At 41.4% G+C, this 21,886-nt stretch overlaps 1 protein-coding gene across 5 annotated transcripts in view; it reads right to left on the bottom strand.

The window, feature by feature from the left end:
* LOC101008901 (protein-cysteine N-palmitoyltransferase HHAT) overlaps positions 1 to 21,886 on the bottom strand; it is a 302,834-nt gene that overhangs the window by 222,096 nt on the left and 58,852 nt on the right. For all 5 annotated transcript variants that reach the window (XM_031660419.1, XM_031660391.1, XM_031660399.1 and 2 more), the window contains 3 exons: positions 17,802 to 17,915; positions 4,805 to 4,999; positions 807 to 1,022 (listed from right to left, as the gene is read on the bottom strand). In XM_031660419.1, coding sequence (XP_031516279.1) covers positions 807 to 1,022; positions 4,805 to 4,999; positions 17,802 to 17,915 — 525 coding nt within the window. The remainder of the gene's footprint in view (positions 1 to 806; positions 1,023 to 4,804; positions 5,000 to 17,801; positions 17,916 to 21,886) is intronic.

Below are 21,886 nucleotides of genomic sequence, written 5' to 3' on the forward strand. Positions count from 1 at the left end.
TTCCCTCCTCTATGAGGATTGTTTTGTTTTGGTGGTGGGGGTAGAAGATCCCTTGAGAAACACTGTTTTAGGCATTGTCAATTACTAATTCCTTATGTGAATTAACTTAGCAATTATGCTCCATGAAACTAGAGGTAGGTTGAGGAGGCAGAAAAAAAAGAAAGTTGTAAGCAAGGGGGAAAAGCGAAGTAGGGGGGAACAACAAAGGTAGTTTAACATGGCATTTCAGACAAGGATGCTGTCCAAGGCAGGCAGGCAGGGGCCTGGGCTCAAAGGGGAATCCAGTCCTGAACACACACCATTGCCTTCGAACTTACTTCAACTCCACTCTGTTCTCACATCTAGGTCACCCTGAACAGCTCCCAGGCTATGGCAGGACTATTTCTTAAGCAGCTTGTGAATATAAAAGGAAACATATTATTTGCCAAGCAACAGCTTAGACAGTTTCCTTTTCTATTCCTTCAAGTAATAGCATCATAATCAAATTTTTTTCTTTCCTTGGGACTTCGCCACATTGAATACCAACTCCCAAACTCCTCGTTGTGCCCCACTCATTAATCCTGGTTGCCAGAGTTCACTGAAAATCAAGGTGGGACCCCCTAGAGCTAACATATCTGAGGGGTCAAACTTTAAAGGCTCATTTCTCATATGCATTTCATCTATTCCATAAAACCTCATGAGAACTAATAGTGTTGTCAATCTGTGGGCACCTCTGAATGAAATGACTCAAGAGTCAGAGAAGCCCAGAGCAACAGTGACAAAGGCTTAATCTACAGAATCCCAATCCCATCCCCAGCGGGCTCTACCTGTTTGATGAACTCCGGGAAGCTGAGGATGGGCCCATTGTGGAAGACTGGATAATAAAAGACATAGGCCAGCATCCAGGGAAAGGAGTAGGAGGTCGATGCAGCAGGCAGCTGCTGCCAGCAGAGCTCCAGGCTGAAGCTGGTGTAGTAGAGGCAGCGAACGGTCAGCGTGAACTGCAGCAGGTAGTACTCGTTTTCTGTCTTGTACCACCTTCTCTACAAAATCAAAAGGAGAGAACAACCTCTGAGTGGCCAGCAGGGACATCGTCCAGTCCTATTGCAGCTGCTGGCCAGCAGGGCCACCTTCATCTGAGAATCCTAGCGGGCTCTGGGAAGGCGACCTCTTCTTCAGGTAGAGCAGCTGTGCCATAAAGGGGAGTCGAGAACCAATGAACACCAGGTAAATCTCATTGGTAATCAAAGCAAGCAGTTAATGAGCAGTAGGAAAAAGAACATCTCTAATGTAAACTTAGCATTAGGACTGACACAACATAATGAAGGTTTTCCCAGACACACATGTATCAGATACCCAGGGCATAAAGTGCAGATTAGCTGCATCCAGTGGATACTCTGACAGCTTCTTCAACTATTCGGATAACAAAGAGGGGCTTAAAATGTCCCATGGGATTTCTGTCTTCAACGTATTTTTCTTTTCGCTCTTTTGTTACCAGTTTGGCTCTACATTTAGTTGAGTAGCATCTGTCAAATAAGCTTTATAGACAAATATTAAAAAATAAACCCTGCCCTCAATATGTTAAATTCTCATACAGGACATAGATGTGTAAACATGCAATTACAATACAGCATGAAACAAGAAATAACCTGTGCAAAAATATGCGTGGAACAAAAGATGAGAAGGAAATAGAGTAAAATGTTAATATCAGGGAGTAAAATCAAGAAGTATTTTCTAATTTCTATATTTTTCTATATTTTCTATGTTTTCCAAAAATACATTCAGTGAGAAAAGCTATTTATGGAAATATATAGAAGAAATATAACTTGGGTCAAAGGAGAAAGTAATTAATTTGATCCATCAGGGTCTCTTAAAGCTGTACACAGAAAAACCAACCACTGAACAGAGTTTCTACTTCTTGTACAAGACTTTAACAGCCACCAAGGGGAAAGAGGATAATCATATCAGGAGAACCACATGTGCAAAAGCATGGAAACCCAGCTAGTTTCTAATCATATGATCTCCTTCCTCAATGTTTTTCAAATCACTGTAAAACTTACAAAACAAATGAATATTTATTTACCTCCAACATCCATAACTGATACTAACTGTCCCCAAAGAAATGATAAATGGAATTAGATTCTGTTTTTATACTTGCCAGGTCCCCAAAAAGTTAGGTATGAACTTGTTTTCATTTTTACTGTAAATCTGTTTTTAAGCACACTTGCTTAAATGGTTGCCTAGTTAATCACTCTGGGAAGTATCTTTTGTTAAAATGGAGTGATTATCTGATATACTCTCATAAGTCCAGATTTTGACATATGTGCTTAGAATATTAGCCCCACGTCATTAATGAGAGTGAGAAAAATTAAGGTAGACTAAAAACAGCAAAAAATACTTCAACTTTCAAAATGCTACAATTTTCACAAAATCACTTAACATAGATAGATTATCTTGTTTGACTATCAGAACAATCTCATGAGAAAGGAAGAGGATTTATTACTTCCATTTTCCAAATGATGAGATTGAGGCTCAGAGGCTAAATGACTGCTCCAGCTTCAGAGTAGGAAGAGACGGGGATTAGAAAAGACTAGAAACCAGGTCATCCATCTCACATTTCCCATCATGTTCCTTCCCATTACTGTGTCGATGCAGGGCACATGAATGCTAAGTGCAGTCACCTGGATCAACAAATGAGTGACTGAATGAATGAATGAACAAAAATATAGATACCACAGGAGTTCCAGTCCCACAGTGATTGAAGAAAGAATATCCAACACTGCCCAAGATTTTGAATGTGCCTATGGAGATCCTAGGGGGTTAGAGGAAGGGATAGGTGTGTGCAGTGTCCCCAAAGCTCTATGCGACACCTGGTCACTTACATGCTACTGTTTGTGTCCCCAGTTTGTAAGAGCCAGCAGCTCTCAGAGCAGTATGTGATACTAAATGATCTGTTTTTTCTGTGGCCCTCTTTTATTACTTACCTTTAGAGACTGAGGTCTAAGCTGTACTTTGAAAGAGAATCAGGTGGACAGGGATGATGGGAAGGTTGGCTCCAATAGACAGTGTAAACATATGTAAATGTGTAAAGGGAAAGGTAAGCAGATTGGCCTGACTCAAAAAAACAGCTCCTGCCAGTTGGGCAATGTTGGATATTCTAGGAAGGAGAAGGTCGATGAAGGTGGGAAACATCAATGGTCCTGCCCTAGGCACATGACCCCCAGTGTTTTCCAAGCTGTGCATGTCTCAGGCTGGCTATTCTCAGAGTCGACTGAACCTGAAGGTGAAGGGCTCTGAAGCCAAGTGCCCAGGACCAGACCCTGGAGCTGGGACCTTGGACTTGTGTTCTTCTTGCCATGCATTTCTACCTTAAAAGAAAGCTCCCACTTTTGAATGGTTGAGAGTACCACATAGACTCTCCCTTTTCTCCCCTGCAGCCACAGACCTTGGCAGCTCCAACTTGCACATGTAAAGGGTGCATTCAACAGACAAGTGAGAGAAGGAATCTCACACAGTCTGAGTGGGCCTGAGATAGCCTGAGGGGCCTAAGCTTCATTTGCACAAGCAGCGCTAGGTTATTCCAGTTACCAAAGACAGAACCAGATAGTCCAGAGCTGTCCAGGAGATGCTAGCCACTGCCCAGGAGATGATCAGAGAACACACAACAGAAATCAGAAAATGCAGTGCAAGAAGAATTTGCTGATAGGTGCAATCGCCTCAGCAAGGCACAGCAAACTCAACTCGGACAGCAGTCCCTCTGTCATCCACCATCCTCTGGGCCAAGTCTGACGTGCAATCATAAAATAAAAATGCACTGTTATTGTGACTAAGAAAGAAATAAAGCTAAAAGGTAAGTGCCTATAAAAGAAGATTTTACTAATGCAAACAAAAGCTATAAAGAAGTGTGGTTTGAGCACAGTGTCCTCCTCTATTAGCACAAACAACCCATAGGTGACTGAGTCTGTCAAAATGCCTCTGGGCTTACTAAAATGAAAGCTTGGTCTGGGACCTTTGGAGATAATCCTTTGTTTTCACTATCTAAATTGAAAGAGTTTCCACTAGGTCACATGAGTAGATAATAAATCTGTTCCTGACCAGGCACAATGGCTCACACCTATAATCCCAGCACTTTGGGAGGCCAAGGCGGGCAGATCACATGAAGCCAGGAGTTTCAGGCCAGCCTGGCCAACATGGTGAAACCCCGTGTCTACTAAAAATACAAAAATTAACTGGGTATGGTGGCAGGTACCTGTAGTCCCAGCTACTCGGTTGACTGAGGCATGAGAATCGCTTGAACCCAGGAGGCGGAGGTTGCAGTGAACCAAGATCGCGCCACTGCACTTCAGCCTGGGTGACAGAGCACTCCATCTCAATAAATGAATAAATGAATCTGTTCAATCAACTAGGAAGAAGAAAAAGACCTGACTTACCACCACAGGGCCATTGTGGCCATCAGATGAGTTGAGTGATGTGTACATTCCCTATAAATTGTAGGGCACTCTCCAGATGATTTTTAGTAAATCATCTGTTTGTTTCTTCTCTCTTTGTTCCTGGCCCTCTGGCCCTGTGACATCTGGCACTCCACATGCCTCCCCAAACTCTGAGAGATGGTACAGGACCAGCCCTGGGCTAAAACACAGCCAGGAATGATAGGACTGCAGAATGCACCACTAGGGTTCACATGTAGCAACCCTGTATGGCCACTATGGGGAGCCCTATCACAGTTCTACAATCATCTCATCTGAAAACCAAGGTGTCTACTGGGATCAAGGCAAAGCCAAAGGGGCCTTCTCTGGATTCCCGATGGTAACAGGAAGACACTTACCTTAACTTCCTCCACACCCTGCAGCCTCAGTGTGGAGAGCAGGAGGAGAGAACAGAGCCACGACAGGAGCTGAGACCGGAACTGGGCCACGCAGAAAGAGATGGTGGTATGGAGCAAAACCATGGCCACACCAGGGGTCCCCAGCACACACCAGCAGGCCCACATCCCATAGAGCATGAGAATCCAGGGTCTGTGCTGCAGACAGGGTGGGGCCCAACCAGAGAGAGACAGGGAGAGAAAGGAGAGGGAGGAAAAGAAAGAGAAGTGAGCTCATGGAATTGATATTGAAAGTTCTACATGTAAGAGGATCACGTTTACTTACCCAATAAAGAAACTCTAATTATCACTGCCCTGGGAATTTTGGTACCAAACAAACAAGATTCAGAGGGACTTTCCACATTAACCCCCAGAGTCCCAACAGCTCCACCCAGAAGCAAGTAACCACACTCCTGCCTTCAACCAAAGCCACCCAGACCCCTGGGTCACAAAACAGTAAGATATTGGATTGACTTTTCAACAGACACAATGGAAGCCAGAAGACAGCTGGAAAACTGCCAACTGGACCACATCCTACATACACCATCCTTCAGAAGTGAAGGCGAGAGGAATTATTAGTACACATTTCTAGGAAGACTTCTTAAGAAAACTGGATCATCCAAACCACAAAAGTCTTTCCAAAGTCTAAGCCAGAGATTTTAAATATGTAGGGATTTTTCCATTTTTGATTTTTTTGCATATTGATTAGTCAAATTTATGTCATAGAAAAATTGCGTCTTACCTGCTTTATGAGCTACTGCGGACTTTGCATAGTCTACCTGATTGATACATTTATTCCCATTTTAGGAGAATCACAGATTTTTATCTAATCATCAGGTAATTTATAGTTACACATTGAATAAGTAGATGAATTAACATGTCTTTGCTTCATGATATAACTTTGGTCAGATCTGATGGGGAAATCCTTATTTAAAAACTATAATGTTTTTAACTTTGAGACGCAAGATATCATTGTGGTTTAATGATTCAAGCTTTGAAGTCTAACTGCCTAAATTGAAATGCTTGTGTCTCATAACTACCTGTGTTACCTGAGGTAAATGACTCCATCTCTGTGGATTAATTTCTTCATATATAAAACTGGAATATCCCAGCACTTTGGGAGGCCAAGACAGGCGCATCACCCAAGGTCAGGAGTTTGAGACCAGCCTGACCAACATGGCATAAACCCCATCTCTACTAAAAATACAAAAATTAGCCAGGTATGGTAGGTGACTGCAATCCCAACTACCCAGGAGGCTGAGGCAGAAGAATCCCTGGAACCTGGTAGGCGGAGGTTGCTGTGAGCTGAGATCGCACCATTGCACTCCAGCCTAGGCAACAGAGCAAGACTCCATCTCAAAAACAAAACAAAACAAAACTGGAATAATAACAGTATCTCCGTCATGGGGTGTATACATAGGAAGGACTCTACAAATACGGTTGTTATTCCCATAGGGAAATGTGATGTCTCACAGGTATGCATTTTAAAATGTGGATCCCAGGAACACACCGAATTGAAAAGTGAGAAGTGCCTGAATTTAAGTCTTCTTGTGGAGCCAAAGACTTTTCAGGGCAAGACAGGTGTGGAGTATAAATTGCAAATCCCATGCTTTGATGCTAACACTTTCAAAATATTGCCTACCTACTATTCTTTCCCAAACCTATACTCTAGTTTAAGAGAGAACATTTTAAATATGAGACTAGGTCAGCCATTTTTAAGTTCCAGGAAAACCAGAGAAATGTGAAGTTCATTTTTACTATTTTTCCATCCTACTACCCACAGAAAACAGCCACATAAATTTGCTTCAAACCCTCACCTCTGGGCAGAGTCCAATTATAAGGAATACGTCGCCAAAGACTATTTGAAGAAGTAGTTTTAACAAATGAAAAAAAGGAGGTTCTTTTCCAACATGACCTACAGCATTTACCAATGGAATTCTTTTTCGTGCATGTGTGGCTACATACACAGACACAGTTATGTTTTTATTAAGTGCTATTTGATCCCTTCGGAAAAAGCCTGTTTGCTAGGATTCATCTGGGAACTTACCACAGTCTGAAGCTGCTTCAACTTGGAAAATGCTGAAAGAACCTTCAGGAAATACTTCACAGTGCTGTGCAAACCCCATTTACTGGAGAGACTCTATGATGAATTTAACAGTGGTCTCCAAAGCCACCTTGAGGCAGACAAATTTGTCCCATATTCATCCCCCACTGTTTCCCTACTGCCAAACAGTACAGGCAGACGACACTTAATACTGGTCTAAGACATCACAGGACACGCTCTCACATGAGCCTCATGTTCTCTACCCATCTTAGTATTATGCACTGATTCTCCCCAGGTACAAGCAACTCTACTATATACATTCATGATGTATAGGCCACGAAAAGATGTGAATAACGCAAAAAGAATCACCTACACAAAACTGTTGTATAGATTAGAATCCCACTACAATGTTGATTTTCATACTTTGTCTATAAAAATGCCATTGGAATGAATCCTATCCCCAAAACACCATTAAAATCCTGCAAGAGGAGAATCACTTGAACCCGGGAGGCAGAGGGTACAGTGAGCCAAGATTGCGCCATTGCACTCCAGCCTGGGAGACAAGAGTGAAACTCCATCTCAAAATAAGTAACAAACAAGTAAACAAAATCCTGCTAGAGCAGAATCAGCCTCCCATGCCTTGCAATCCAACTGGCATCATGGCAGGGCCGTCCCCATTATAGATGTAGCCCTTAGGGCACAGCTGCCCAACCACGATCCTTCCCATGCACATACCTAGATCTCAAGCACTATGAAGAGGGTTCCAGGATTAAAGGGTGGCATGGCCCAGCAGGGTGAGCAGCAGCATGGATGGCCTGCTCCTCTGGGCAGCAGAAGAGCTTTTTCTAAGCATTTCAAAGGCCAGTTTCATAAGCAAAGGCCTAAGGATAGCCCTGTCCCATCCATCTCTACTCCAAATGTGTGTATGTGTTTATCGACCTTTTTTCTCTCTTAAGTAAAAATGCTTAACTATCAGTATTAAGCCTCTGACATCTGACATCAACCAGGCCAGAATTTTTTTTAACTTTTCAAAAATAAAAAAATAAAATGTGTTGCATTTTGTTCCAAAACAACACTTCTGACTCATCACTAGAAAGGCTTTCAGACTTTTTTTTCCCAAGTTCTAAAGGTAATAAGAGCAGACATGCAAGATTTGGTCATACATGTACTGTACATCAAACTCAAGTTTGAAAACACACCTAAACACCAAAATAGCCCGATTCATTTAAATTACAAGGTTCAAATCATGAATGTGATTGGGAATTACTTGTTACTTGAAAGAAGACACAAAGAATCACATTGATCACATCAAGTGTATAAGTAAAACATGGCCTTAATGTTGGATTGTGATGTTTCTGATGTATAAATTTAGATTCCAATTGCATACAACTTTTATATAATGTTCTCAGATTTTTATTGAGATAGTTGTATTCACATATACATACAGGAGACATCCCTTGTACACTTTACCCGGTTTCTTCCTATGGCACATTGTTTAAAACCACAAATATCACAACCAGGATATTGATGTTGCTGCAATGCACCAAACTTATTCAGATTTCCCTAGTTTCACTTGTATTCATTTATGTGTGTGTTTAGTTCTATACAATTTTATCACATGTATAGGTTTGGTATCTACCACAGTAAAAATGCAGAACAGCTCCATCACCACAAGGATTCCTCATGTTGCCATTTTATGCCACATTTACCTCCTTCCCACTCCTCTGATCACCCCCATCCCTAATCCTGACAACCAATAACCTCTTCTCCATTTCAAAGATTGGCTTTTTTCACTCAGCGTAATTTCCTGCAGATTCCTTCAAGTTGCTGTATCAATGGTTTCCTCCTTTTCATCACTGAGTAGTGTTCTATGATGTGGATATACCACAGCTTGTTAGCCATTTACCTACTGGAGGCTGTCTAGGCTGTTTCCATTTTGGGGCTATTACAAATAAAACTTATGCAAATATACATGTACAGATTTTTGTGTAAAAATAAGTTTTCATTTCTCTGGGATAAATGCCCAAGATCACACTTGCTGGGGTGCAAGGTAGTTGCATATTTAGTTCTATAATAAACTATAAAACATTTTCCAGCATGGCTGTAGCATTATACTTTCCTGCCAGCAATGCATGTGTGATCCAGTTTATTCACATCTTTGCCAGCATTTGGTGCTGTTACTATGTTCTATCTGAGCCATTCTGGTAAGTGTGTAATGACATCTTGTTGTGGTTTTAATTTGAATTTATCATGTTCTTTTAAAAGGTATCAAAGCATGAGTGACCTGAAGCTTGAGATGGGTTTGCTGGAGCACAGGATGACAGCCCCACTGGAACTACTCTGACCCTCCCTTAATGCTCTTTATTCCAGGTTCTTCCATTTCTAATAGAAGATGAACAGAAAGCAGGGGAAGAGGGAAAATGTTTAAAAGTCTGATGAAAAATAAGGAAGTGTACCCTATTTATGTAGCAGTGGAGACAAAGCCAGACTGAGAACGCTATGGCCTCTCTGATGAGACATAGATCTTACTAACCCTGATTGACTTAAGCAGGCATCCTTCCCCTCTGCTCCCTGGGTCTACACTGAACCACTCTCAAAATGGGGTCTGACTCTACTTGATAGTCTCCTTTAACAGGCTAAACTCCTGCTTTGTTTAGATTACAGTAATGTGAGCCCAGAATCTGGCACAGTGCCCAGCATATATCAAGTGTTTCATAACTACTGGATGGAAGGACAGAGAGAATAGTTGCATGGATGGATAGCTGGGTAGATGGATACGCTTTCCCAAGTCTTGGGATTTAACCTTGTGATCATGACTAAGAAGAAACAAGAAAATAGTACTAAAATGTGGGCTTTGGAACCCACTAATGTGAAAACCTACTGTCTTCCAAAGTCTCTACGTGTCCTACTTAACCCTTTATAAACAAAGACTGTTTTGCGTATGTAGGTAGAATGGAAGAGACATTTCACATCTCACCGCCTATTACCTGTTTGCCACTCACAGCATCTCTCAACTGTACTTCTGTTGGGGGAAATCTCCAATAGTTAACAACTGATGGGGCACAGGTACCAATCCAGGAAAGTGGATACCTGCTATAGAGCCTTCTATCCATCACCCCAGCAGAGTCTCCCGGGAGAATAACCAGTTGAGCTGGCAGAGCTCCAAGGATGGAATCAGTGATCCTAAGAAAAGACTACAGATTTGCTCTTTCTTTTGAAATCCATACTCTCAAAACCTTCTTCATAAGGAGTCAGGAAAAACTGCCAGACAATGCCCCTTCTCACACCATCTGTTTCTACTTCAGCTCATTCTGTGCCAAGGGTGCCAAGTGATAATAGGATGTGCCTGAGTGGGTTCCCTCCTTAGAGTTTACCTCTGTAGGGAGGAATGAAAGTGTACAGCCTTGGTCAGAATTCCTGTTGGCAACATTATCAGATGTCCCTGCCTATTCTTTTTGCACATCTGCCAAGAAACCACTCAATGGGAGCATTATTTGGGAAATAAGAATGGGAATCAATCAATATTCTTATGTATGACATAATTTATTACATACTACATAATCAACAGCAGCTCTACTGAAATATATATGTCTTATATATACATATATATTTATATACAATCTCCCCAAACAGAAAGATACAACCCACCCATCCCAGAGTCTGAAAGACTGCATTCTAGCCTGCTTTTTCCTGGGAGTAAAGGCCAGCAGGCCCACACAAAAGGAATTTTATCTCTCCTTAGACATGCATTGATGGAGGTAGAAAGGGGCTGATTCCAGGAGAACCATTAGCACATGGTATTTCTATTCGGCGCATGGATTTGGGAATGTCCTGGAAAAAAGCCCTGCTCCCTGCAGCCTTCCAGAGGTTGGTTAACTCATCTCACTCAGCACCATGGGTCAGGCTTCTCAGCCCTTTCATATCCTGCGCCTGATGAGCTCAGCCCATCAGCCAATAGCTAATGATGTGGGTTCTCCCCATCAGAGGCACAGTGAGAACCCAGCTGTGTGGTTAGCAACAGCACCCACCCTCAGCCCTACACCAGGTCAGTCTTCTCAGTAAGTTCACATGGGGGTATTTTTTGGTTCTGAGGGCAGAGAACACAATGTCTCAGGTGGTGGTGAGGCCACAGTTGGCATTCATGAGAGGAGGCAACTGTCTGACCCGCGACATCCAATCCAATCATAACACACACACAGCCAAAGCTCAGAGCCGTGATTCAGCCTTCCCTCCAGGGCCACTGGCTCCTGATGAAGTCTCACCAAAACCCAAAGAGAGAGCCTTATCCAGGGAAAGGGTGTTTAACTGAGCCAAGGAACTCAGTGGAAAGTTTTATATCTTACCATAGCAAAAAAAAAAAAAGATAGATCACGCTTTTGAAAATAAAAATAACCTGCCACCTCTCCGTGGGAGGAGGTGCAGCGAGCCAAGCAAGAGACGAGATTAGATATTAGATAAAGGAGAAGGCTAGAATCTTTCAGGGCTTAAGGCTATAGCAGCAAGAATTGCTAAAGCCTGTCCCTGCATAGTATTGCCTAGAGTTTAGGATGCCTCAGAGAATGGGGAGAAAAAAAAAAAGGACAACTGCAGCCTAAATCTTCCACCCTGAATAAGTACCAAAAACAACTACCCGAATTAAGGCCATCTGGAACGCTTAGTCCAGGTGGTGAAAGCAGAGTGCTAATGAGGCCAACGCTGTGGTTCATACTTATGTAAGGGCCAAGCAAACTCAGACAAAGAAAGCACTGTGCCCCAGCCACAGGCCGAACCCGGCCCACCAGCTGTCTCACAAATCAAACCTGCGGTCACCCAGAGGATGACAGAGGCACATACAGAGGGAGATGACTCAGTGCTCACTCTGCCTCATTCCAAGAAAAATGCAAAAGAACACCTCCTACGGACATTGGATAAGATGTGCTCTGCAGAGAAAAAGACTAGTCCACCTGTCCAGCCCTGCCTGGTAACAAGATGCAGGAAGCTGAAACAAGTGAACTCCATTTCCTTGAAGCCACAGCTCAAAAGCCACCTTCTCGGAGGCCTGCCCTGACACCAGAAAGGCAGGTGAGGCCCACACCTTCTCCCACCATAGCGTGCCCAGCCAACCACATCAGGTACAGAACAGTGAGCAGTATTTGCTTCCTAACTTCCCACTCAACTGTGACTCCCCAAGAGAAGGGGCTGTGTTTCTCAATCCTTTCCCCCAGGACCCAAGACAAGCTTGAAAAGACCATCAGCATGGGAACATTGCTACGGATGCTAGACACGGCCTATGCCCTTGAGGATTTTGGAATCTCAAGATGGTCCCCTCCATTCTTGAATACCATAAACTGCTCTCAGGAGCAAATGCCAGCAGATGACAGCAGCAGACACCATCTATTGGACTGTCCTAATGTGCAAGCATCACCTTGAAAAACGTTTGCTTATCAGCCCCTCTCCACAACTCCACGAAGCCAGCAGTGCCATGCCACTTGCACAACTGTGGAAACAGCCTTGGAGATATTCAGGAACTTGCTTAAGGTTACACAGTTTGAGAGTGGCAATGCAGGGATTGACCCTAGTGCTCTTAACCACACCAAATACTGCCTCCCACAAGAGGAGGAGCAAGAACTCAAAGGTACAAGCAAATTAAATGATGGAACATCTATATCCTAATATAGCTAGATTTCTGATAGTGTCAGGTGCAAAACAGGAGCTGAACGTGGAGGAGGTTTGGAAAGAGGGAGGGGCATCTAATCAGGAACAGGTAATTAATCTCAATCATGCGTTCTCAACAAGGGTTGTATCTCCTTCAAACGAGGTGGGGTGGGGCAGATTTTGTAGGCTAGACGTAAGGATAAAATGGAAATTAAAATTAGTGATGACTGGGCATGGTGGCTCACGCCCGTAATCCCAGCACTTCGTAAAGCAGAGGTGGGAGGGTCGCTTGAAGCTAGGAGTTTGAGACCAGCAAGACTCCATCTCTATTGTTTTTTAATAATTGAACATTTGTAGAAGATTAGTACTATATTTTGTCTAAGTTTTAGGTTACTTGTTGGTTATTGGGGGCAAGAAAACCTTACTCCTTATGCATACGCACACTAAATAAAGAGATATATACAGGATATCTGTAGTACTCAAATTTCACAGAGGAGGAGAGATGATCAGGGAAAAAATTATCTCGAAAGGTGCCTCAGGGACAATACTGAAAAAAATTTAAGAAACACTGATCTACAGGAAGCGAACAGGAGGAACAAGAACAAGGGTGAGAGGCAAAGGAGACCCGTCAGAGGAGGCCATGTGGGTCCTGATGCACATGGCCTAGAGACATGGGGGGAGAGATGAAAACACAGTGTCCCCAGGGCAACTCCACCTTTCCTTCTGCCCATCATTTCATTCTTTCATGTGTTCAGTTAAAAATATACGAAATATCTGGCCAGGTGCACTAGCTCATGCCCGTAATCCCAGCACTTTGGGAGGGTGAAATGGGAGGATCACTTGAGGCCAGGAGTTCAAGACCAGTCTGGGCAATATAGTGAGATCTCGTCTCTACAAAAAGTTTTTAAAATTAGCCAGGTGTGGTGTCACAGCCTGTAGTCCAAGCTACTCAGGAGCTGAGGAAGGAGGATTGCTTAAGCCCAGGAGTTCGAGGTTACAGTAAGCCATGATTACACCACTGCACTCCAGCCTGGGTAGCACAATGAGGTCCTGTCTGTAAAGGAAAAAAAAAAAAAATCACACAGTGCTGGTGGCCGTAGGGTAGGCCCTCCTCTGGCTTTACTATATAATGTGTTACTAAGTAGTTATACCAATATATATTCAACACCCTTTCTGGATGAGTTCAGGCAGCTAACGCTGATATCATCAGGGGATTTTTGTTTTGTTTTTGCCAAACTAGAAAGCATAAAATGACATCTTATTGTAGTTTTAAGATGCATTTGTTTGATTACTAATGAATTTAACATTTTTTCATATGTTTATTGGTCATTTATGTTTCCTCTTCTACAAATTCCTCTTCATATCTTATACCATTTTTCTATTGAGTGATTGTCGTTTTTACGAAATTTCTTTATTTCATATGCCAATCCTTTGTCAGTTTGCAAATTACTTCTCCAGTAGTGACTTGCCTTTCCACTTTTCTATTGTGTCATTAGATAAAAAGTTTTCAATTTTAATGTAAATTTATCAGTGTTTTCCTCTATAATTTGCACTTTTTGTATCTTGTATAAAAAAAACTCTCTGTGCCGGCATCAATATTCTATGTCATATTTTCTAAAAGTTTAATACTTTTGATTTTCATTTTAACTTCTTAATTCATATTGAAAATTATTATGAGGTAAGCATATGTATACTTTCTAGTTTGACAAAAGTAGATCTTGTTTTTATTGCTTTTCAACTTAATTTCTGTAATTATTTATTAATCCATAATTAAAAGTCCAAAAAATAGATATTGCTGTAAATGTGATAAAAAGGGAACACTTTCACACTACTGGCAGAAGTGTAAATTAGTACAACCACTATAGAAAACAGTATGGGAATTCCTTAAGGAACTAAAAGTAGAACTACCATTTGATCCAGCAATCCCACTACTGGGTATCTACCCAAAGGAAGAGAAGTCATTGTATGAAAAAGGCACACGCACCTGCATGTTTATAGCAGCACAATTTGCAATTGCAAAGATATGGAACCAATCTAAGTGCCCATCAACCAACGAGTGGATAAAGAAAATGTGGTATATATACACCATGGAATACTACTCAGTCATAAAGAGGAAAGAAATAATGTCTTTTGCAGCAACTTGGTTGGAGCTGAAGGCCATTGTTCTAAGTGAAGTAAGTCAGAAATGGAAAACCAAATATCATATGTTCTCATTTATAAGGGGGAGCTAAGCTAGGAAGACACAAAGGCATAAGAATGTATAATGGACTTTGGGGCTCCGGAGGGAAAGGTTGTGGGGGTGAGGAATAAAAGACTACATATTGACTACAGTATACACTGCTTGGGTGACAGGTACACTAAAATTTCATAAATCACCACTGAAGAATTTATCCATGTAACCAAAAACCACCCGTACTCCAAAAACTATTGAAATAAAAAAACATGAAAAAAATCTCCCTACAATAATAGACCTATCTATCTTTATGTTTATGATCACTTTTTGTTTTATATATTTTGAAGCAAATAAACTTAGAGTTTTAATGTCTTCCTAATAAGAAATGAACTGTTTGTTATTCAACAGCAGCCCTCTTTGTCACCAGTAATGCTCTTTGCCGCTATTAATAAAACTGCACCAGTAGTTTGTCAGAGGGAGAGGGGGTTTAATATTTGCCTGGAACATCTTTTCATACTTTTACTTTCAAATTATGTGTCCTTCTGTTTTAAGGATATCCAGCTAAGAAAAGCCTCTCTGAGCTCCGTTTTGGTTTTTGTTTTCCCTTATTTCTCTTTCTTTTTTTCATCTAGTCTGACAATCTTCATCTTTTTTGAGAATCCACTTATGTTGATTGTAATGACTGACATATTTAAACTTATTTCAACCATTTCTTTTATGCTTTCTCTTTGTCCCACTTTTCCATGTTTCATCTTTACTTTTAAGGATGAAATGTCTAACAAATGAAGTTCATCATATTTTAAAGGGATTAAAAAAACTGATACTATATTATTGATCCTATCTTGCAGAGGACAACTGCTATGTTTTGAATGTTTGTCCCCTCCAAAACTGGTGCTGAAATTTAATCCCCAGTGTGGCAATATTGTGAGGTACAGCCTTTAAGAAGCAATTGGATCATGAGGGCTCTGCCTTCATTAATGGATTCATTCATTCATAGGTTGTATTAGTCTGTTTACACACTGCTACAAAGAACTACCTGAGACTGGGTAATTTATGAAGAAGACGTTTAATTAACTCACACTTCCACAGACTTAACAGGAAGCATGACTGGAATGCCTACCATCATGGCAGAAGGCAAAGGGGAAGCAAGCACATCTTACCACGGCAGAGCAGAAGAGAGAATGAGCAAAGCGGGGAGTGCTAGACTTTCAAACAACCAGATCTCATACGAACTCTATCATGAGAACAGTAAGCGGGAAGTCTGCCCCCATGATTCAGTCACCTCCCACCAGGCTCCTCCTCCAAGACGTGGGGATTGCAATTTGACATGAGATTTGGGTAAGGACACAGAGCCAAACCATATCATGAATTAATGAGTTATCATGGGAGTGGGACTGGAAGCTTTATAAGAAGAGGAAAAGATACCTGAGCTATCACGCTCACCACCTGATCTCCTGCATGGCCTCAGGACTGCAGAGACGCCAGCAAGAAGGCCCTCACCAGATGTGGCTCCTCAACCTTGGACTTCCCAGCCTCCATAACTGTGTAAATTCCTTTTCTTCATAAATTACTAAATAAGTTCATTTTCTTATAAAATTACTCAGTTTTATGTATTTTAAACAACAAAAATTCACTAAGACCATAAATGAAGATGCAGTGAAAACCTTTGCTCAGGTTAGAAAGCTAATCAGTGACCAAACTAAGGACCAAACATGAGTAATACAATGTCTAGCACTCTTCCACTACACAATTAACTTAGTACAATCCTCGAAGTACATCATCTTCCCCTCACAGAGGTAAAGAAAAAACAGTATGAAGCTATTCATTTTACATATAGGAAAACTAAGACTTATGGTAATAAGTCATTTACACATGAGTGGGAAAACTTTGTTACAAATTAAAATGTTAAATTTCCAGAAATTTTGAATTCTTGGGGAAAAAAAACTAAACAGAATTTGTGGGAGAAAAGAAAACCATTAACGAGGGCTGAGGTAGATATATTTATTACTAGCTTAGGAACAAAAAAAATTATTATTAGGTCTGCTCACAAAGTTATATGAAATTTTAAAATATATTCAGATCTGACGACGTCTAATATTTTGGATTTTTGCCAGTTCGGCAGCCACTGGAGTACAAAAAAATAATCAATATCATATTTAAGAGGAAGTTAATATGCTGTTGGGATTTCCTATCTTCCAGGGTTAGAAGCAATGCCCAGGAAGCACCGATTTTCAGTAAAGAGTCAGAAACTGACTCAAGTTAGGTGCACATCTCTAACCACAAGGCATCCTGTTTCTATATCTCACTTTCTGGTCTCAATCTCCAGAGGTTTCTGTTTCTCTTCTACTTCAGTTTTATCACCTCCGGGAACCTCTGAGAATCCAAACATTTTTCCTAGGTTGAATTCCAAATCAGGTATTGGTTGTGTCTGGTTTTTACTCAGTAAATTTCCAAGCACAGACTTTTTCCTCCACCAGGAATCTATAGCAAGCAAGAAGCATTTATCAGAGGCCTCTGATCAACACCCTGGCCTCCAGGTGACAGAAAGATCCCCCTGGCAGTATACCAGGTCCCTTGCTAGCTAGACCTGTGAAGAGGGTCTCAATCCTGCCTCATATAAAAGTAGTTTTCAAATAACCACTTTGAAGAATCTTTCATTATCTAAGCCAGACCAAGGCAAGAGCAAAATGCTACTGGACTTCCCATCTAAAACAGCGACAGCAGCATAAACTACTGGACATTAAAATTATTCCCACTTCTTAAGTAAATCATCAATTTTCTTCTGAATTTGGACTCGTCTAGATTCTCAACAACAGGCAACTTTTTGATAAATTGATCGGAAGTGATCTTAAAGACCCCCACCACCCTCCATGGTTAGTTTTACTCTACAACCTTTATATTCAATGTCTGAAAATAAGTTGGAGAAAGTAAGTGCAGGATATGAACTATGAACTTTTATCTTAAATGTTATATTGATCGTTAACAACTTTATCATTTTTTCCAGGCTCCCAATGCTAATATTCATGTCTTCTGATTCCTAGCTTGGACTCTTTCTTTACAAGAAGCAAAGGAAAAACACACTTAAAAGGTAACAACACAAATAATCATACCTTTCTCGCCAGCAGTGTGGCCATTTGAGACACTACCATGTGGCCAAGGAGAAGCCACACCAGCCACTGCTTCCCCCATTCCATCCAGAAGCTCCACTCAAAGTCGGTCGCATCCTAAATAGGACAAAATAGGAGTTTATCAGAGGGATTTCAGTACACGTCTGAGTCAGAACACAAACTCCAGTTAATAAAACTGGAAAGGTCAGTGTGAGTCCAAACTCTGTACAGGCTTTACACACTTCTAGCCTTTCCCCATCCACCTGTACACTCCCCTCCAGCTTGCTATTAGTTAATGGCAAAAACTGCAATTACTTTTGCATCAACCTAACAGAATCATTGCTATTGCCATTCCCCAAATGCACCTTGGACTTTCTACAACTCAGTGTCTTTGTTATAGCTGATCTCCCAGAGCCTTCTATAGTATAGATACTATTATTATTTCCATTTTGCAAAAGATGAAACAGAGACTTAAAGAACTCAATTCATTTACCCAAGGTCACAGGGACAGCACAAGTAATGAATTGAGGCTATCCCGGTTTAGACAACTAGATGTTTTCACTAAGAAGAGAAATGTAAATTGGACACTAATAATATGGCTTAAAGTCAGTCATTCTGAGTCTTGTTACCATTTACAGACAGAATAATTTGTCAGAGAAATTAACTAATTTCATATAAATTTATAATAAAGGAATGAAAGGTACACTTCCCTTCCCCCCAAGAAGCTCTGTGTCCATGTGGCATTCTGTGTCTGCATCGGTACCAGGTTCCACATGTATGAAGCTCCCCAGCAGGAGTAGGTAGAAACCTCTGAAAAGAGTGGACATGTGGATGCTTAGAAACCAGCACCTCCAAGTCATGGCCTCAGGAGCCCCAGAAAGGACCACAGAGGCCAAGAGGAGCATGGAGAGATGCACACAGGATGGGGGGGGGATTTGAGGTCTCAGAATTTTCTAACCAAAACGTGTGCCTGGAAAAGGACTCTTGCAATGACTACTGATATTGAACCCCTCACCAATCTCTACAAGTAGAACTTGAAGTCTCTCTTAACTGGATTTGAAGAAAAGTGTGATTTTTTTGGTGTACCTAAGATGGTGGGGTAATGTCATACCAGTTACACACAAATAAAACTTTTTTTTGCAGAAGGTAAGATACACATAAAATTGATCTTGATTCATAACAGACTATGAGTGCAAGGTAGCTAAGACTGGAGGCTTGGTTTGGGTCTAGAGCCCAGATCTACTCACACTTGCTGTGATGACCTTGAACATGATTCTTAACCTTTCTGTTCTGTTTCTTCATATGACAATAGTACTTACCTTACAGGGATTTTTGAGGCTTAAATAAGAGCATATGTATATTAAAAGTTTATAACAGCACACAGTACTCACTAAACAGCAGTACCCACTACTCACTGCTAGACCCATGTGCTTCCCATCCCTTGTAAACCACCAGCCAAGACTGTATCATGCTTTACTTTGTGCCACTCATTTAAAAAAAGTTTTCCCATTTCTTCAAATAAGGAAATACAATACTGTGCATTCTCAAATTACACATGCTCTCCACACCCCAGATCCTGATACATGATCTGCTCCTAAAGCCCCTGTCCCCTGCTGGAAATCATGTATCTAGTTGAATTGCTTCCATTTAGAGATGACTACACCAGAGTCTGGGACATGCCCACCAACACACAGCCAGGCAGCACAGCAGAGAACTCAAAGCTTTAACCTGGCTCCTGATCCCTGATCCACAGTTTATTTCCCCATCTAGAGATTTCCAAGTTAGCTGAGAGTCAATTAACTAAAGGTAAACAAGTTCAAAGGTCATGTGATAAGGCCATGTTAGTAAAATACCACTTTTATAACAGGGATATAGCTAAAAAGACACGGAAAGTTGAGCCATTTTTTTAACACAAACTCAAAAAAGAAAAAAACAACATTTGAGCTTTTTAAATATAACATTTTTGAACACTTAGAATTACATTTAGAATTCATGACCCCAAGCTTACCTATGCCTCAAAACTTCTCCAAGTTTAATTTTTTAGGGGGAAAAAAAGGATATAATATGACAAAACATCTAAGACTTTCTGTTCCACCAGGAAGTCCAGGACTCCTGAAAACTCTGCTGGTAAAATCCCATCAACAAAAATTACGCATGGCCTTTCACTGCTAATTATTACAAAAAACATTCATTTAAAGGCAATAAAAATGTCTCTCTCATGTCTATTCTTCCCCATTTAAAAAAGTTACCTAAGGGAAATGACCACACAGAAAAGCTGGGCCAATGAAAAGGTCAAGATGATGTTTAATGATTTGGGTAAGAAAAATATTGACTCACTGCTTCTCGAAGCAAAAGCTTTATAGACTCTGAGCTCAGTCACACATTTCAAGGCAAACATGAAAGCCTAAAATCAGGAACAACATCATGTTCTGTCCTTTCCCCATTTTCTTTCTTGACTCCATGGTTATTAGTCAATTAGGAGTCTCTTCTTTGGGACTCTAAGGGGGTCAGAGATAAACTCGGGCTAAATCCCAGCCAGGCAGAACTAGGCAGGCTTCTCCATGGAAGCTTGGAGGCTGTACTCCAAGGAGAAGTCACCCACATCCAACCTCAAGGTGGACGCAAGCCACCTACTTGCTAAAATGCAGATTCTGATGCACTCAATCAAGAGTGGGGCGTGGGGTCTGCATTTCTAACAAGCTTCCAGATGATGTGATACTACCAGCCTGGGGACCGATCTGCACAACTGATGAAGCCTTCCTACAGCTGAATGTTCATAAACTCACAGAATCCTTAACAGCTCAGCCCACCCCATACCATTCCCAGCCAGGGAGGGCACACACTCCGAAGCTGCTACCTAACACTCACCAACAGAGCAGTCATCCTCCTGTTCACCGTTCAAAGCTCTGAGCACCCAGACTTCGGAATTCACTGAACAAGTTAACAAATGCGGTTGTTTATTCCGAGGCTTGCATTCTGCTATCAGGCAATACTAAGGATTCTGAGAGACACAATCGTTCTGGGTTTCTTAAATAGTAACTCTACCTTTCTGGCAAAACACTTTTTCATTTCTAAACAAAGGAAAGGGTCTGGGCCTAGTGTTTGTAACTGCCACTTTTCCTACCCACAATGGAGTTCTACTCTAGGCACCATGAGGAGCTCAAAGTCTAAATGGGAACACCCTCAGCACCAAGACCACCACACTCCACAATGAAGACACTAAAAATCCACTGCAAAGTGAGAGGGGTAACAGTGCTGCAACTCAACTTCATATGTCCAGGAAACTGACAGACCTGTCCTTTCTTCCCATATAATCACTGATGAACATTCGAGTATGTGTTTTCTAATTACAACCTCATAACAATCTTTAAAGTGGTTCATTTGTTTAATAGACCTTATCTTTTACAGACTTTTCAGTTCACAGAAGAATTAAGCACAATGTACAGAGAATTCCCATAGACCCCTTAACCCCTCTCCATCAGCATCCCCCACCACAATAATATATTTGTTCCAATTGGTGAACCTACACTGATTCATCATTGTCACCCAAAGTCCATAGTTTACATTAGGGTTCACTCTTGATGTTGCATATTCTATGGGTTTGGACAAATGTATAAAAACACATATCCACCATTTTCATATCATACGGAATAGTTTCACTGCCCTAAAAATCCTCTGTACTCTACCTCTTCATCCCTCCTACCCTGACCCTGCCCCCCCTCAATCCCTGGCAAACAGTGATCTTTTCACTGTCTCCATATTTCACTTATTTCAGAATGTCATGTAGTTGAAATAAATAAGTTTTGGGTTTTTTGTTTTTGGGGTTTTTTTGGGTTTTTTTTCTGTCAGCAATTTGAAGTTCTTTTTATTTGAGACACTCTCACTCTGTTGCCCAGGCTGGAGTGCAGTGGCACAACCTCAGCTCACTGCAACATCTGCCTCCCAGGCTCAAGTGATTCTCATGCCTCAGTCTCCCAAGTAGCTGGGACTACAGGTACATACCACCATACCTGGCTAATTTTAGTAGTTTTAGTAGAGACGGGGTTTCACCACATTGTCCAGGCTGGTCTCAAACTCCTGACCTCAAG

Source organism: Papio anubis, chromosome 1 (genome assembly GCF_008728515.1).
Source record: "Papio anubis isolate 15944 chromosome 1, Panubis1.0, whole genome shotgun sequence".
Taxonomy (NCBI): Eukaryota; Metazoa; Chordata; class Mammalia; order Primates; family Cercopithecidae; genus Papio; species Papio anubis.